Here is a 17,844-nt window from a genome sequence, read left to right as displayed (position 1 = left end):
AAACCCCATTGATTTCTGCTCAGAGAGTAAGAATTCCCTCCTTCATACGTGCCCATGCCTCTTCACAATTAGACAACAGCACTCTCTTGACCTTAATATTTGTCTTCATACATCAAAAAGCACATATTCCCAATAGCAGCGCATCAATTAGCAAGGCTATTAAATTCACTGCTATCCACCCGCCTCCAAAGATGGCGTACGAAACATAACAAAAACAGCTGAAAATGTACGTAATAGTTAAATAATAAAAATAGCAGAAGACAAGCTTATAATACAATACGAAATAGACCCCCATGGCAGAGATCCATTATGAAATCCTATTGGATTAATTTCTAAACAGGGCTCAGATCTGCCCCAGAGTCAGAGCTGTATGTGCCATGATTCTGCTTGAGTTCAGAAAAGCCACAAAATGTGGCTCTAGGCACACAGTTCAGTTTCCTGAATCTCAGAAGCCAAACAGGTGCCTGGATAAAATGCGTTAGTGCTTCACATTGCTCCAAGTTTCCCATGACTAGCTGGAGAAGAAGATATTATACGCAAACAAAGAATTTATTTTTTTTGCAAATGTACTTAGTGTGAATAATTTTAATGTTTGTTTTGAATAATTTTTATTAGGGTTTATAGATAAAAAGACAAAACTTAATATCAAATAAATTTTCTTTTTTTGTCAAAACTAAAACTTTGATCTAAATACAATAAAAACATAAAGAGAAGGGGTGGGGAGAAAGGAATAAAGAAAGAGAAAGAGAGAAATGAAGAAAAAGAAAAGAGGTTAAAAGAGAGGGAAAAAATAAAATTCAGAAGGTAAGGGACTTCCAGTTCTTCATCTGTCGCTATTATATATATAATTATATATGTTGCTTTCGTAGATTTTCACGGGTACAGGAATGCAGGTTTTGGTGTCCTCGGGTGTCTTCCCGTGTAAAAGTTGGGGTGTCTAGGCGACGTTTCGACGAGGTCTCACTCGTCATCTTCAGGCTGGTGCTTTCGGCTTCTTGTTACTGGAACAGAGCAGGATCTCAGTGTTTGAGTTCCTATAAATACTGTCCGTGCCCAGCCACGTACATTGGACAAACAAACAGACGAATAAATGCACGTATCGCAGAACACAAGAATGCCGTCAAAAAAGAAGAAAAAACTTCCTCTCTTTTCCAACACATGAAAGAAACAGGACACGAAATTAATTTTGCAGATTCCAAATTGCTCTTTAACATGGAACACCAAATTGCTCTTTAACATGGAACATCACCACAAGAGAATAATCATGGAAGCCATCGAGATAGAGAAACACCCTCACAACATGAACAAGCGTGACGACACATCCCGCTTGCCAGACATCTGGAAATTAGCCCTCCCCACAAAATCTGACACCAGATCCAGAGGCACACAGAACGCCATCACCAATCAACCACACCAGACCCAAACCCAGACCCTCTCCACAGATAAACTACAGACACCATCCAGTAGCCAAACCAGGGTGGCACCTCCGGATGCTGCACTCCCCTGCAATCCCTACACAGATCTGGCTGGCACAAGCCACAAAACCACAGCTCGCCCCTATACACGAAGCCAAGCCAGAGCACAACCAAGTGCAGTACAGCCATCTTCTCAGAAAAACTCTTCACAAAGTTCAAGAGTTCAAGACACGAAGGCTTTAGCAACTAATCCACACCTAATGACCCACCTAAGTGGGATTCAGGAAATCACTCAAGAAATCACTCAAGATATCCCTCAAGTAATTAAGGAACAAAAGAAGAAAAGGCACACTAGCCTGGGAACCTCCTCTCTGCCCAGAACATTGGAGGCTATACACCACACCTCCTCAACAGTATTTATAGGAACTCAAACACTGAGATCCTGCTCTGTTCCAGTAACAAGAAGCCGAAAGCACCAGCCTGAAGATGACGAGTGAGACCTCGTCGAAACGTCGCCTAGACACCCCAACTTTTACACGGGAAGACACCCGAGGACACCAAAACCTGCAATTATATATGTTGCATATATATATATATATATATATATATATATATATATATATATAAAATTTGTGTGTGTATATATATAATTTGTATGTGTGTACACACACACACAGAGAGAGAAAGAGGGACAGAGACACATTCACTTCACTTACTCCAATATAACACCCACAAAGCCACTTTCTATAAACAAACATTATCTTCAATCTTCAAATCCAAATGTCATTATTTCTTTTTCTTTTCCACGCAAAAAGTCTATGAGACATTTCCAATCTTTAACCAATGTTAATCCTGACTTTCCTCTGATTAAACATGTCAGTTTTGCCATCTCAGCTAAGTCTTCTGTTGTTGGCAATAATGGGCCCTTCCATCTTTGTGCATATCAAAGTCTCGCAGCCGTAATCATATATTGTAACAAAGTTCCATAGTCCTTTTCTAACTGTATATCCATAAGTCCCAGCAGGAAGAGTAGCGTGAATAATTTTACACAGAACACAGATTCCTGCTTTCTCTGGCGCACAATTTGGATTATCCTGCTACAGAATATTTATTTCTTTAGTGTGGCTTACACACAGTCTGGAAAACAGTAAGATCTTCAAATCTGGAAGCCTTTCACAATAGACAAGATTGGCTGTAGTATGGGGTACTGAAGGGAATGTACCCTGAACCTCAGCTGAAATATTCCCTGCCTCATTTTTCGTTTGTGTCCTAGCAGTGGAAAGAGATTCTGGGGTTGATGAACCCCATTTCAAACTGGATTCTGTCTTTACAAGAGATTTCACCAAGGCCAAACCTCGACATTTTGAAGAATGGATTTGGTGTTTAGGAGCATGTCTTATCCTGATAGCTCTGTCTCAGGCCCGCTGACTTATTTTCTTTCTTTCTTTCTTTCTTTCTTTCTTTCTTTCTTTCCACATGGGCTTTTGTGGCATTTTGGTATGTGTTGCATTTTATAGTTTTAATGCATTCTCAGGCCTACGTTCCACTCAAATGCTGGGAAACGCACTTCTATCAGCGGGCAGTTGCCAACTTTTGATTTGGAAATTGCTGCCTCCCTAACCAGAGCCAGTGCAGGCTAGGTCCTGGCAGGATGTAGCTATGGAAGAATCTGTAGGGTTGAGGTGGAACCCAAGACAAAACCCAGGGCTTCTGGGCACAATTCTGCCAGAGGCAGTATGCCTTTGAATGCCAGTTGCTCTTGCACTCGGGTCCTGTCCGCTGGTTTCCTATGGACATTTGGTGAGCCACTGTGAGAGCAAGATGCTGTATGGGCCTTTTGTGGGCTGTGAAACACAAGAGCAGTCAAGTACAACATTCCTAGAGTGAACATGTTTACACATGGGGAGGAATGTTTGTCCAGCCAGCAGGTAAATTTCTGTTTCCTTCTGGGCTGGGACAGACTTCTTCTGCATGTGACTAGAGGTGGGTGTGGCCTCACCTGTGCAGGTAACGACAAAAGCACAGGGCAGGGCAGCCATCTCTCTCTCTTTGACTACATGCATTGAAGAAGCTATATCTGCTTAGTCAAAGATGCCCTCTTGGCTTCCAGCCAAGAGAGGACAAAGGGACTGTCTTCTTATGAGATAGTTTCCAGGTATTTGTTACTTTTCTAAGCTAAGTCTGCCTTCTGGGATCCTATTGTGAACAGATGTGTGAGTAAACCTTTTTATACTTTTATAGAAGACTGTGTCATGTCTTATCTTTTATGAGTGACTAAGGGGGAAATGCCAGAACAGTTATTATAGAGGCTTTAGCGAGCCTGAGCAAACGCATCCACGGCAAGTTTAAAAAGGGGAATGTTACTCTGCTAAACTGTGAACTTGCTAACACAAGTTGGAAAGGCTATTATCAGACAATATATCCTCTCCTGCATCCCTGAACATTCCCACACCTTTGACCAGATCCAGCAGGCCTATTATTATGTTCTTATTTTCTTAAAAACTAGGCTTGTTATGGGCGAGAAAAGTCTCCTAGCTTCTAAAGGCCACTACTACCCCCTCCCCAAACCTGGTTACCTGTCTGAACACAGATTTGATCAATAGAGTTCTTCCTGGACTCCATCTCTGCCCCCTACCACCTGCCCCATCACATAGCCTCCCTGCCTCCAGCCATTCGCACCCCACTTCGGTCTTCTCCTTGCCCCCCACGCTCTCGCAGCCGACACCCTGCTCTCCGGCAGAGTCTTCTTTTTTTTTTTACATTGCAAGTGTTTGATCAGAATTCCAGTTTCAGTGGCAGCCAGTTCTCTCCTCTCTCCCCAGCTGACCATAAATAATTCAATTCCTACGGACGCTCCTTCACTGCCTGGAAATTTATTTATTTCATTCTCCTCCCTTTGGTTACACATTAAGTGACTTAGCCCATAAAAAGAAATTACTCAGCAACAACAATAAAAGCTTGAAATTGCTGACCTGGCTCCATCGGGGTTGGGGGAAGCCCAGGGCTGGAATCACCCCCAGCACAAGAGGCCAAGCGGGCAGTTCCCCTTGAAATCCTCCAGTGAAAATGAAGAATCAAAGGGGTAGGGTTTCCGCCCCTAGAGTACAGCAGTTGGGGCTGAGGTGCAGCTGTATCTGGAGTGGTGTGGAGGTGCAGGAAGAGACACTTGCATGTTCCTGAATGCCTCTCCTAGAGCTTATGCTCAGGATGCCTGTTTGCACAGGACTGCTGCACCAGAGCTGCATTTAATTCATACTGCCATGCGTGGAGAGATTTTGCTAAGTCCTTGGAACCAGTTAGCTGGGCGAGTGTGAGGACGAGAAAACTGAGTGAATGCTGGTCTACTAGGTGCTAAAGCAAGGGGAGGGAAGCTTTGGTCCTCCAGTTGCTGAACTACCGTATTTTTTGCTCTATAGGACGCACCAGACCACAAGACGCACCTAGTTTTTGGAGGAGGAAAACAAGAAAAAAAATATTCTGAATCTCAGAAGCCAGAACAGCAAGAGGGATCGCTGCACAGTGAAATCAGCAATCCCTCTTGCTGTTCTGGCATCTGGGATAGCTATGCAGCCTGCATTCGTCCATAAGACGCACACACATTTCCCCTTACTTTTTAGGAAGGAAAAAGTGAGTCTTATAGAGCAAAAAATACGGTACATCTCCCATCAGCTACTGGGGCCAATAGTCTAGGCTGATGGGAGTTGTAGTCCACCCCTCCACCATCTGGAGGGTGAAAGAAGCAACATAGCAAGGGGGGCAAAGGACACAGTGAAGGGGAAGTGGAATGAGGCAGGAAATTGAGAAGGCGCCAATGAAGGGAGGGTGCCTTTAAAGCAGGATGAGGAACCAGTTGACATTGGGCTGCAGCTCCCATCATCCCTGACTATTGGCAGTGCTGGCTGGGGCTGATGGGAGCTGGAGTCCAACAATATGTGGGTGGGCCACAGGTTTCAAAACTCTAGGGCTTATCATCCCAGGGACAAGAGAGGCCCTATGCTGGTGGCAGGATGGTGCAGAGGCAGCAGAGATGCTGTATGGTTAAGGAATGCGGTCCAGGAGTCAGTAAAGTGAAGGCAGGGTACTGAAAAGCAGAGATCTGTCTGTAGAAGCTACCTGTAATGGAGGCAGAAGGCATGGAGAAAGTAAAGACTTGGGCAGGTCTGGGGAACGCTGGACCCTCCAGATGTTGTTGAACTACAAGCCCCACAATTCCTGCCTATTGGCCATGCTTGCATGAAGGGCCTAGGGATTTTAAAAATAAAAATAAAAAGGCTCTCTGCTATTGGTGTGAAGGAATTGGACAGCCTGCGGCTCTTGCAAACTTAGGAGACAAAGAGTTGCCTCTTTAGATCCTGAGAGGAGTTCTGTCCATTTAAGAGGCAAGTAGAAAGGAAGAATTCTGCTCTGTGAGGCTTCTCCCTACAACAGCACTGTGACCTGATAACTAGTTCGACAGCGAGGCCGAGAGATAGCGGGTAAGTTTTACGTATTGATTTGAATGAACCAGCCAACTGCAGCCAACATGCGTGCTTGGTTTTTTCTGTTACATTTATACCCTACTTTTCCTTCAAGGAGCTCAAGGTGGCAGGCATGGTTGTCCCCATCTCCATTTTATCCTCACAACAACCCTGTGAGGTAGGTTAGGCTGAGAAATGGTGATTGGCCCAAGGTCACCTAGTAAACTTCACAGATTTGAATCTCGTCTCCCAGGTACCAGTCCAACCCTCTGACCACTACTCCACACTGCTGTGCGCGCGCACACACACACACACACACACAATTTGTATTAAAATGTGAGGTAATTCACTGTTACAGATGGAGGGAGTTCAGTTGTATTACAGATGGAGGCAATGAAATTGGACTTGCCCAAGACTTTTCTACCAGTCATGGCTTCCTCCAAAGCATCCTGCGAGCTGCCATTTGTTCAGGGTGCTAACCTCAAAGACCCATAACAAAGAACAGCACCTGGGATTCTCCATGACTTTTAAGGTGATACCAGAGTGCTTTGAACACACAACTTCATGACTGCGTTGGCTTTTGACTCAGATCTTTGGGTTTTTGTGAGGTGCAACAACCAGCGCCCTAGGCCGTGCCAGCCTTACTGCAAGGCACTCCACGGGAGGCAGAACTGAGATGGGGCTGGTCGCCATTAGGAGCTTCCTGTGAAGCAAAGGGTACAGAAGGGGAAGGGCACGTGGTTGCCTCACGGATGAGGAATCGGGAATTTCCACTGTTAGGCCAAAGGAGCTGCAGGGCCCATGGTGGTTGTTGTGGCGATAGTGAGCCAATGTTAATATTCTGACCGCTTGAGGTAAAGGTAAAGGGACCTCTGACCATTAGGTCCAGTCGTGACTGACTCTGGGGTTGCAGCGCTCATCTCGCTTTATTGGCCGAGGGAGCCGGCATACAGCTTCCGGGTCATGTGGCCAGCATGACTAAGCCGCGAACCAGAGCAACACACAGAAATGCCGTTTACCTTCCCGCTGGAGCGGTACCTATTTATCTACTTGCACTTTGTGCTCTCAAACTGCTAGATTGACATGAGCAGGGACCGAGCAATGGGAGCTCACCCCATTGCGGGGATTCGAACTGCCGACCTTCTGATCAGCAAGTCCTAGGCTCTGTGGTTTAACCACAGCGCCAAGGTATCAGACTGCTAGAGGCCAGTCTGCACTCACCCAGCATAAAGGGGAAGCGATGCAGGAGGGCAAGATGGAGAAGAGCCAGCAAAGATTGCAGTGAGACACAAAAGAGACTTTATTCAGAGCGGAGGGGGGTGGGCTGTGGAAGAGGATGCCCAGGACATCTACCTTTGTGGCTCAGTTCCAGTGCGGGGTGTTAGGGGGGGTTGAAAGTGGCCAGGGCACCTTTAGGCCCCTCTTTTTTGTGGAAAAGGGACATCAGCAGAAGCAGAAGCCGCCGTTCGTTAATGCGCTTCAGGGTGTATTGCACAGGCAGCTCATCAATGCTGGGAACTGGGGTGGTGGTTTGCAGACAGCGGGTGCCTCGCTGGCACACGCACAGGCGAGTTATTAAAACTTAATTGAGCGGATGGGAACAAGGCAGCTAATTAAAGCTTCCCAATAATGGGAACTGCTGGGTTTCAGGAGAGGAGAGGAACCAGGGCTCCCAAGGTTCGATATACCTCAGCTCTGAGGGCTGGGCGAGGGTGAGGAAGGGCTCGGGAATTGTGGCTTGGATTTATTGAGGATTGTAGTTCTCAGCAGAGGCCTAGTGGGGGCTGGGAAGGGGGGAGCCAAGAGTTCTTGCTAGCTCAGCTGCTGACACTGGGGAAATGTTATAGCAACCAGTGGATTCTCATTAAGTTTGGACAGGGCAATGTGTAAAAGAAAGATGATTCCTTTTCCCATCCTAACCGGTTGCCACCTGTTTATCGCCTGCTCCTCTGCCGTCAGCTCCCATCAATCCTGACCCAGAGCCCCAGCCTTTCATCTGGATTTCCAAACCAAGCCTCGGTTTGTCCCAGCTCTGCAGGAACTGGTTTCCCTTCGCTGGCTTGAAATGTGCAGAAAATGCCACTGCAGAGGAATGCTGGTTCATTGGGGAGGGGAGCATACTCCGGAGCGTCTCTGAACAAGCGCGCTCCTTCTGCCCTATAGCCCTATAGCCTTATTACTGGCTGTCCTATTGCCTCGCTGAACCGCAGCCTCCCCTTTGGGGTGCAGAAGATCGGAAGTCACCTCCAATGGCTTCCTCAGCTCATCCATCATCCAGACTCTCTCAGCCTCAAGCAGAGCAGCAGTTCCAATTGGTAGGATAATAAATAGCCCCCTCCCACCCGTCCAGCGATCTGGGAAATTGCTCATTCATTCATTTATTCATTCATTCCCTGATCGGAAGCAGGCCAGAAAACATTCACAGAGGCCAGCTGGTACCCCGCAAATTCCTTATCTTGTCGCTTCCCTCCCTGCGACGATGAATTCTAAGCCATAACCTAGCTTGGTCCTTGCATCTGTTTGGAACAGCAGAGCACGTGCGAAAAGTATCTCTGAGCATGTGCAAAGTGCCTGGGAAAGCAGGGGTTGCATCTAGATGGGGGGGGGCAGCAAGGCCGGAGGAGGCTGCGACTTGCACCTAGTGGGATGGGTGGCAGGATCTGGCCCTGTGTGGCATGTCTGGTTGGCAGTTGATGGACAGGGAAGTGGGATCTAGCCGCCAGCAAGAGCTCAGGCCAGGCAGTACCATCTGCTGCATTATAACTTTATAGCACTTTTGGTAAAGCAGCGGCACCCCACTTAATTTTTTCATATGGGATGGGCACTGAGAGAAATTGCATTTTACTCCTTTGCCTGGAAACTCTGAGTAAGAGGTCAAAACCCAAGACACAACACTCGCAGACCCAGGAACCCTAGATAGGCAAGCATTATGTCTCAGCTGCCAGCACCTGTCTATCTGTTCAGATCCCATTCCTCTCTGATTTGTAGACAGGACCCTGCTGCCCTCCAAATGTGGGGGGCTTCAGCTCCCACCCACCCCCCAGTTGGCACGTCCAGTGGTCAGGGATAGTTCAGCATCACCTGGAGGTTCCCCAGTTCTGCCTTACGGATTCCTTTTTCTCACAGTCAAGATCCACCTCTACTCCTTCCTTCAAGCAGCACTGAGATGCTCCCAAGGCAGTAGGGCATAGTGGTTAGAGTGTCGCCATCAAGCTCACTCTGGGCCAGGGGCACTTCCCTCAGTGAAAACCTACCTCACAGGGCTGTTGTAAAGATAAAATGGTGGAGCGGGTAACCCCGTGTTCCCCTCTCTTGGAGTTTCTCAAAGGAAGGGTGAGAAGGGAAACAAATTGCCAGGCCTCCTGCAGTCTCAGTGCACTGTTATAATCTCTCCCAGATGGAAGCTGATGGGTTTTAAATCTCACCAACTTTGATTCAACACTGAACCCCCGACACCTCCCAATAACAATAAAACATCCTCGTTCAGTTGGGAATCCACTTGCGGGCCATGCAGAAATAGACGGCGCCAGTGATGGATGCTTCATTAATATATGGGGTACAAGGAAGCCCTTTGTTAATCATCCTTGGTTGCAGAGCCTCCAAAAACACTGTCTGCAAATCTAGCACACAAAACATTCCAAATAATTCCCCCCACAGAAACACACATTGCATTCATCACTTGCTGCTTCCTCCTGTCCTTCTGCTGCCCCTTCAGGCTCTCTAAATTGGTACTGTAAACTCTTTGGGGCAGGGACTTGTCTTTTACTGAAGGTACACTGATGGCACGATATTAATAGTCCTCATACTATCTTATGGTAGCCTCGGGGAGGAGGGTAATGCAGCCCCAACAGAGCCCTGAAATAAACTGGAAAGTGAAACATTATGTAGAAATCTGATGAGACACCAGATTTTCTACTCTTGTTCTGATGTCATGGAAGATATCCAGCAGAGTCCAGACAAAAAGTGAGGCAGTCAATTGGCCCAGGAAAGCAAATCCCTGGAGGCAGCCAACATTCTGAAAAGCCAGAATTCCAATACTGTACCAGTTTCTGAGGATCAGACATGCACCACGCACACAACTACAAACACCCAAATCAGTATTTGATTTTTCCGCAGGAAGGGAACCATGCTAAAATGAATATATCCAAATTCAGGATTCCAGCGTGAAATCTGAACAGGGAATACCAGTGCTACAAAACAGCACAGCAACTGCTTGCAGTCCAAGCATGCCAGAAAGCCGTAGGGGAAAGGGAGGGTATGAACATTGCACTGAGGGAAATGTTATTTTGGGAGGGGCATGATAAAGTTCTCACCCATAGTAGACGCAAACGTGCTTCTCTTTCCTTGGAAAACGCTCCCTAGTCCCTGCCTTCCCAGCCCTTTCCCGCAATCTGACTCTTCTTCCCACCCCCACCCATATTTCTCTTCGCTGCTCCTGCTTCCTTGGCACCAGCAGACCACCCCACCCCTTGCTGGTTCCCTTCTGGGCACCTCCCCATCTTGCACAACACTTTTTGAAGGGCTCCTTGCAAGACAGTGCCACACAGCTACCTAGACCATTCAGGTATGAGGGGCCATGTTCTTTTCCCCACTTGGGGACTGTCAGAAATCTGGACCGGTTTTCTGTTTTGGTGGCTGAGAGAAAGCTAGGCAGACCCATTTCACAGAATGCTTGACTTTAATGTCAAAACATTAAAGGAAAGAGAGGTGGCCCACTCCCAGCTGAGCAGAACCCTGCTTTCCCAGCATAGCTCTGTGTATGGTCTCCATGCTTATCCACCTCCTAAGCACTTGGAACTTATTTCCAACTTGGAACAAGGGAGAGGCCGTCTATGCTGGTGCCACCAGAGCAGGACTTCAGGGCAGAGGTCCAGGGCTCCACTCAGCAGGATGAGCAGGAGGCCCTCTGAATGCAGCAAGGCTGGTTTACCACATGTCGAGGTAAGGTAAGTAATGCACATCACCATCTCAAGAGGGGCTTTTCCATAAGGCCAAGAGTCTAAAGTGACTTTAGTGCACCAATGGATTCAGTTGTCTCATTGAGCTAACATACCTCTATGGGAAAGCCCTCAAATCCCATTGTCTGGGACCAGTCTGGGTCAGAGGTCCTTTTGGACAAAGCAAGGGTGCTAGTGGGTGGCACAGCCATCAAGAGGTCCACGTGGGGATTCTGGAAATGAGGTTTCCAGGAGTGCAGGGGAATAATGTTGCGTTGGTGGGGAACCAAGGCCAGGCCTCTGGGGATTATGTCAAGGATGTGCACAACTCACCCAAGTGTGGTCATGGTGACGATGGTGTACCAGAAGGCAGCAGGGATGCTGGTGAAGTTGGTGGACGCAGTGCCCTTCTCAGCATAGAACATAACGGTGGCAAAGATTATGATGGCCATGGTGAGCGAAAAGAGCAGGAAGCCCAGCTCAGAGGCACAGCTCTTGAGGGTGTATCCCAAGATCCTCAGCCCTTGCGAGTGGCGTGAGAACTTGAAGATACGGAAGACGCGGAACACCCTCAGCGTCACGAAGGCCCCGCTGACATTCTCGTTTTCTGGCATCACCAGCCCAATGTAATAGGGCATGATGGCAACCACGTCAATGATGCTCATCACGCTCTTCATGAACTTGAATCGGCTTGGGGCGGCAAAGAGGCGCATGAGATACTCAAAGGTGAAGATGAGGACGCAAGCTGTGTCCATGCAGAAGAAAGCCTTGGGGAACCGATCTCCACAGGGCAAGTTCTTCTTCTTCCCAGGAGAGGGCCGGCATGGGATGGTCTCCACCACATTGGCAATGACTGACACGGCAATGAAGAACCCAGTCACATAATAGAAGACCAAAGCCATGGTGCTGGTGTGGGGGTTCTCGAACGCTCTCCAGAGCCGCTGGCGGAAGGTGCTGTCCGGTGGCAGGCCAGTGTCATTGGTCATTTCTGCTTCTTCATCCTCAGCGAGGCGCTCAGCATTCTCCTTCTTGCGGTCGCGGTATTCCTCCAGGCAGCAGTCGCCGATGAGCTCTGGGATGATGCCGTAGAATGACAGCTCTTCGTCGAAGGCCTGTATGCACTCCTGGCGGGGGTAATGGAGTCTGCCAGTGCGGTAGAAGTTGAGGATATGGCGGAACATCTCTGGGTCCCGGTCAAAGAAGTACTCCTTGCTGTCTTCATCAAAGAAGAATTCCTTCTCTGAGCTGCCCAGCAGGGTATCCGGATAACGGTCCAAGGTGTTCTTCCAAGTCTGGAAGCGTTTCCCGCTGACGTTGACTACCAAGATCTCATCATTGCGGCGTTTCTTGTCAGCAGGAGGCTTGGGCATGGGCTTCTTGGCCAGTGGGAGCCAGCCCACAGCTGCTGCCCGAGCAAAGGGCAGCCACGTTGCCACCCCAGCGGCCATGTTGTACACAGTTAGTAGATAACAGAACCTTTGCTAAAATGTCTCACCATCCAAACTCAACTGTGCTCTAAGTATCGTCCCAGGAAAAGCTTTTGATAAAGAGGCTTTCTCTGAAAGCCTTATTGAAAACGTTTCTTTGCTCAATTATCGCCAAGAATCAATGGAGCAGAGGGCCCCGTCATCCAGTCTAGTTCTTGTCTCAGACATAAAAATCCAGGTCCCCCCAAGAATGAAGGATGTTATTCTCCCCAGCCAAGGTCTTTTCAATGGATGTTAGGAAGCCCCATGGACCTAGACGCCTCCCAGTCAAACAGCATCCAGGGTTTTTCCAGGCAAGATGCCTCCTTAATGTCAGTGCTGATAACTTTAGGAGTTGTGGGCAGTGGTCAAAGGAAGGCAATGCAGGTAAGTGTGATCATGCTGCCCACGGTCTCTCTGATGTTCAGCCCATGTGGCTCTGTGCATTGTGAACAACAGCGGAAACTCCCCTCTGAAAATCTGCAATGTACGAGTGCTGTGTTCCTCTGCTGCTGCTGCCGCTGCTCCACTAATTCTTTCTTCCTGGCAGGAGAGAGAATGTATAGGAAGAGAGAAAGTATTCCTGGTGTGGGAGCAGAGTCAGAGAAGGGGTCTCAGTTGATATGGTCACAGGGGTAGATTACACAATGCTGTGATAATGGAAAAAAAGAGAGAGACAGGGAAGAGAGAAGTAAAACTATGCGAGAGAAATAATAGTGTGCAAGGCTGCAATTTTTGGACTGAATGCGGCAGTTCTGAAGTTATAAACTAGCCAAGTTTCAAAAGCTGAAAACAAGAAAGGTTTTATGTGAAATATCCATCACAGTAGCTGTTAGGGGATGAGCAACTTGAGACCCAGAACCCCTCCTCTGTTTGGGGGCAAGAAATGGGGATCCACGGACTGGGCAGGATGACGGGATCCAGGATGATGGGATCATAAACAGGGTGGTTACTTGAGATCAGCTACTTCTAAGTAATCTCCCTCCAGTTCTAAGCTGCTTTGACTTGGAGGTTGGGTGGCTGGAGGAGCCAGGGCTAGTTTCATATTGGGAAAGGAGTTTGAAGGGACATTTAAGGAAGAGAGTATGAGAGCACTTAATAATACTGTGTCAAGGAAGAGAGCAAAGGTTTTGTCAAGAAGGAGTTTGGCAGAGCAGGAATTTGGCAACACAACAAGGAGTTTGGCAACGCAAGCTGCAAGGGTGCCTGGAGCGTGAGCAGGGGCTGTCCCTGTGAGCAAGCAGGCAGCCCCAGAGAAAGAGGACGGAGAGGAAGGGGTTCAGGGTCCGAACAAACTTTCCCATTAACCCTTTGTCTCCTGAAATCTCCGACCCTCAAACCCTTTTCTCCTCAATTTGGGTTGGCGAGGGCGGTAGTGAATCTACATAGCTTTGTAGACAGGAGTAAACAACGTGAAATTAAAAAAAAAAAGACCAACCCCCCCTTCCCCAAGATTTGGGGAGCGTGGGATGGAAATTAAGAAAGGGGCAGGCAAATCTCTAGCACAGGGCGTGGAGGGGGGAGAGAGGGGGGGAGAAATGGGGAGAAGCAGGCAATCAAGGGGTGGGGAAGGGCAAATCTGTGGTGGGAAAGGGCCACATTCGGGGGAAAGAGGTGTCCCCGTGGGGGGGGGGGGACCCATGGGGCAAGGAGGGCAGAGGGGCACATCCGTGGGGCGACGTGCCGCGGGTCGCTGATCTCCATCCTCTTACCCCCTGGGTGCTGGCTCTGTCCCGGTAGCAGGCAGCGGCGGAGCGTCCGCAAACCCCGGTGCGGGGCCAGGGGTGTCCGGCTGTGGGGTGCCGGGCTGCCCCCCGTGCGTGGGCGAGAGGGCTCCCGTTGCCCCCGACGGCGCCGATCCTCATCGCTCCCCTTGGCTCGCCCGTCTGACTGTGCCGCGCTGCCTCCCTCCCTCCCGGCGCCGCGTGTGTGTGTGCGTGTGAGTGAGGGTGTGCGCGTGTGTGTGTACGAGCTGCATTCGGCAGGGAGGGGGCACGAGCGAGCGGTTGGCAGCGGCGAGTGGCTGCATCGCAGGCGGCGGAGGCGCGCACCCCAGGCAGCGAGCGCACCGACCGACTGGGGACCAGCAGCAGACGGAGGCGAAGGAGGGGACGGGAGACGCAGCCGGGGAAGGGGGCTGGGGGGCGGCGGGGGCGGGAGGAGAGGAAATGGGTGGACCGGCGGGCAGGCAGGTCGAAGTAGGCAGACAGGCAGAAGTTCAACTGGAGAACGCAGAGAGGAAGGCGAGGAAAGGGGGTTGGGCGGGAGAGAATCACAAGGGGCAGGAGGATGCAGAAAGGATGGAGATGGAGAGAGAGAGATCTCAGCAGGATCACGAAGACATTCAAGGCTGCAGCCTGGTAGTCGCTGGGCGAGCCAAGGAACAGCTCGGAGAAACGGAATGGCCGGAGAAGCAGAGAGGGCGCGAGAAACCCCGGCCAGGAGGATCGAGAGAGACTTGGGTGGAAAAGCAGATCCGCAGCCAGAGCTGGAAACGTGCAGAAAGGGGAGATGGAGATGCGGAAGACGAATGGAGAAAAGGGGGCGCGGGGAGGGCGGAGGAAAGAAGGAGAGCGCAAAAGAACCGCAGGAGAACTAACTTGGGGTCTTGGAGACTCCAGGCGCGAAGGAGAGGAGGCGGCCTCTCCAAGGCGCAAGGCAGCGATGGAGGGACCCAGGCGGCGCCCTCCTCTTCCTCCACCCCTGGATGCCTCTGCGCCCCTCGCCTGGCCAGACAACCGCCAGCTCTCCCCTCGGCGCGCCCGGGCAGCCGGGGTTTCCCCGTGCGCAGCCCAGGCGACTTTTGATCGCGCTCCCGCCGCGCGTCGCCTTTAGGAGCCTCGGCAGGAATTTCAAATTTGGTGCCACTCAGGATTGGGGCGTGGGGGGGGGAGGAGGAGGGGGGTGTCATCCGCACGCCATGGGGAGGGGGTCAGCTCCTCGTAAGGAGCAGCGCCAAGCCGCCCCTTGGGCTACCCCCCACCCAGCCCCACCTGCCGGCCCCTCCTGCGTCCTTTTCTGCACGGCTTCTCACTTTAGGAGCAGCCTCCCGGGATCGACCCGGGAGCGCCTCCTGTGGAAGCCGTGGGTACCGCTGCCCTGCGGTACAGAGCCCAGCTCCCTTCTCCTGCAGAGCGGCGGCGTCCCGTCCTAAAAGAAAAGGCCGCCCGTGGAACGGTCTATAATAATAAAATAATAATAATAATAATAATAATAATAATAATAATAATAATAATAATAATAATAATGCTTTTATTTATACCCCGCCCTCCCCAGCCAACACCGGGCTCAGGGCGGCTAACACCCAATATAAAACAATTGATCGAAATACAACTTTAAAAACAAGATTAAAATTAAAAATTAAAACATTAAAATGCAGCCTCCTTTCAGTGGAAACTCAAATCAAAAACTTTTGGGGGGATAAAAACATCAAGTCTTCACCAAGGCTGGTCCTACGTGGGTCAGGAAAAAGCCATGGAAGTCCCCAAATAGGAGTTCCATCACAGAAAGAGAAAGGAAAAAAGAAAGAGGGGGAGGGAATCAAGTTGATTCCAACCCAAAGGCCAGGCGGAACAATTCTGTCTTACAGGCCCTGCGGAAAGAAATCAGATCCTGCAGGGCCCTGGTCTCATGAGGCAGAGCGTTCCACCAGACTGGAGCCAGAGTTGAAAGGAGAGGCTCTGGTTGAGGCTAATCTGACTTCCTTAGGGCCCGGGACCTCTAGATTCAGCCGGGAAATGTGGTAACTCACTGGTGCCCGCTGGAACCCCCCAGTAGGTGGAGCAGAGCCAAGGAGAGGCAGAGCCCTCTATCCTTCTCACTTCCGAGTTGCCCCGTGGCTGTATCCCCAAGAAAAAACTGCAGCGGTTGTAATGCCTGCCCCACAGCTCTGGGGAGTAGGCGACTGGCAGGCAGTGCCACCCTCTGGATCAGGCCTCCCTGGGGGCCTCCCCTGGACAATAACACTTCTTGAGGTGGGCAGGGGGGGGGTTCCATGTTCCTTAAAAAGGTAAAGGTACCCCTGCCCGTACGGGCCAGTCTTGCCAGACTCTAGGGTTGTGCGCTCATCTCACTCTGTAGGCCGGGAGCCAGCGCTGTCCACAGACACTTCCGGGTCACGTGGCCAGCGTGACAAGCTGCATCTGGCGAGCCAGCGCAGCACATGGAACGCCGTTTACCTTCCCGCTAGTAAGTGGTCCCTATTTATCTACTTGCACCCGAAGGTGCTTTCGAACTGCTAGGTTGGCAGGCGCTGGGACCGAACAACGGGAGCGCACCCCGCTGCGGGGATTCGAACCGCCAACCTTTCGATCGGCAAGCCCTAGGCGCTGAGGCTTTTACCCACAGCGCCACCCGCGTCCCCCATGTTCCTTATCACCGCCCTAAAATCCCCTCCCTGCTCATCGAAAAATAACATACTAGGGAGAAAGGCTAGCCAGGGGTCAGCAAACTTTTTCAGCAGAGGGCCGGTCCACTGTCCCTCAGACCTTGTGGGGGGCCAGACTATATTTTTTTTGGGGGGGGGATGAATGAATTCCTTTGCCCCACAAATAACCCAGAGGTGCATTTTAAATACAGTGGTACCTCGGGTTAAGAACTTAATTCGTTCCGGAGGTCCGATCTTAACCTGAAACTGTTCTTAACCTGAGGTACTATTGGGGCCTCCCATTGCCGCCATGAGATTTCTGTTCTCATCCTGAAGCAAAGTTCTTAACCTGAGGTACTATTTCTAGGTTAGTGAAGTCTGTAACCTGAAGGATCTGTAACCTGAAATTTCTGTAACCCGAGGTAACACTGTAAAAGGACACATTCTACTCATGGAAAAACACGCTGATTCCCGGACCGTCCGTGGGCCGGATTGAGAAGGCGATTGGGCTGCATCCGCCCCCCCCCCCCCCCCGGCTATAGTTTGCCTACCCATGGGCTAGGCAGAACTTCACCCTCTGGGACTCTAGGTTTCGTTTTTGTTTTTTACGTGCAGTGAGTTTTTATTGCCATGTGAGAGCATCCAGAACATGCAACTTATTCTCTGCCGTCTGAACTGGTACAATCGCGGGAAGAGCCTGGAAATGTTGTCATTTGCTTCTGCTTAGCGGCCTGAGGTCATGCCCTTTCTCAACTGGAATTAATAAAGAACCTGAATTAACAATAACTAATGCCGAGAGGAATGATGTTCTCTTGCTTATTTGCCCACTGGTTTTGTGGCTATTGTGGTGTGGGGGTGATTTTAAAGTTTTGCTATATTATTGGCTTTATGTTTTTATAATTGATGTGTATTTCTATGAGTGCCTTCTGGCAGAAACAGCTACTCACAAAAAACAATCAATCGATAATATATCACCATTTATGTACACCAACATCAAGGTGGGGTGGGGAGTGAGACAAGTCCCTTCCCTGAGAAGGTTACAGATGAACTAATTAGTGCCCCTCCCCCCCCCCCCCGCCGGCTCTCTGGGCTCTCAATCACTAGCAAGAATTCTCACGCCAGCCTTACACCCACAACCCACCCCTGGTACTGGGGCTACCATATTTTTCCTGGTAAGGTGCTTGTTCCTTCGATGGGGGAAAA

The 17,844-nt window shown here is 49.9% G+C and overlaps 1 protein-coding gene across 2 annotated transcripts in view; it reads right to left on the bottom strand.

Moving 5' to 3' along the window:
- Nucleotides 1-15,129, bottom strand: part of KCND1 (potassium voltage-gated channel subfamily D member 1) — a 73,802-nt gene extending 58,673 nt beyond the window's left edge. The window contains exons 1-2 of one of the 2 annotated variants that reach the window (XM_083419980.1): nt 14,876-15,129; nt 11,143-12,925 (exon numbers count right to left, since the gene is read on the bottom strand). In XM_083419980.1, coding sequence (XP_083276106.1) covers nt 11,143-12,257 — 1,115 coding nt within the window. In that variant the 5' untranslated portion in view covers nt 12,258-12,925; nt 14,876-15,129. Of the gene's footprint in view, nt 1-11,142; nt 12,926-13,987; nt 14,732-14,875 lie in introns of those variants that run through there. The other variant, XM_083419979.1, reaches the window with a different exon arrangement.
- Nucleotides 15,130-17,844: the final 2,715 nt, after the last annotated feature.

The sequence above is a fragment of the Podarcis tiliguerta genome, assembly GCF_965153285.1.
Source record: "Podarcis tiliguerta genome assembly, chromosome: 17".
Classification (NCBI taxonomy): Eukaryota; Metazoa; Chordata; class Lepidosauria; order Squamata; family Lacertidae; genus Podarcis; species Podarcis tiliguerta.
Note: the sequence above shows the minus strand (reverse complement) of the source record. Positions and strands in the feature narration are given on the sequence as shown.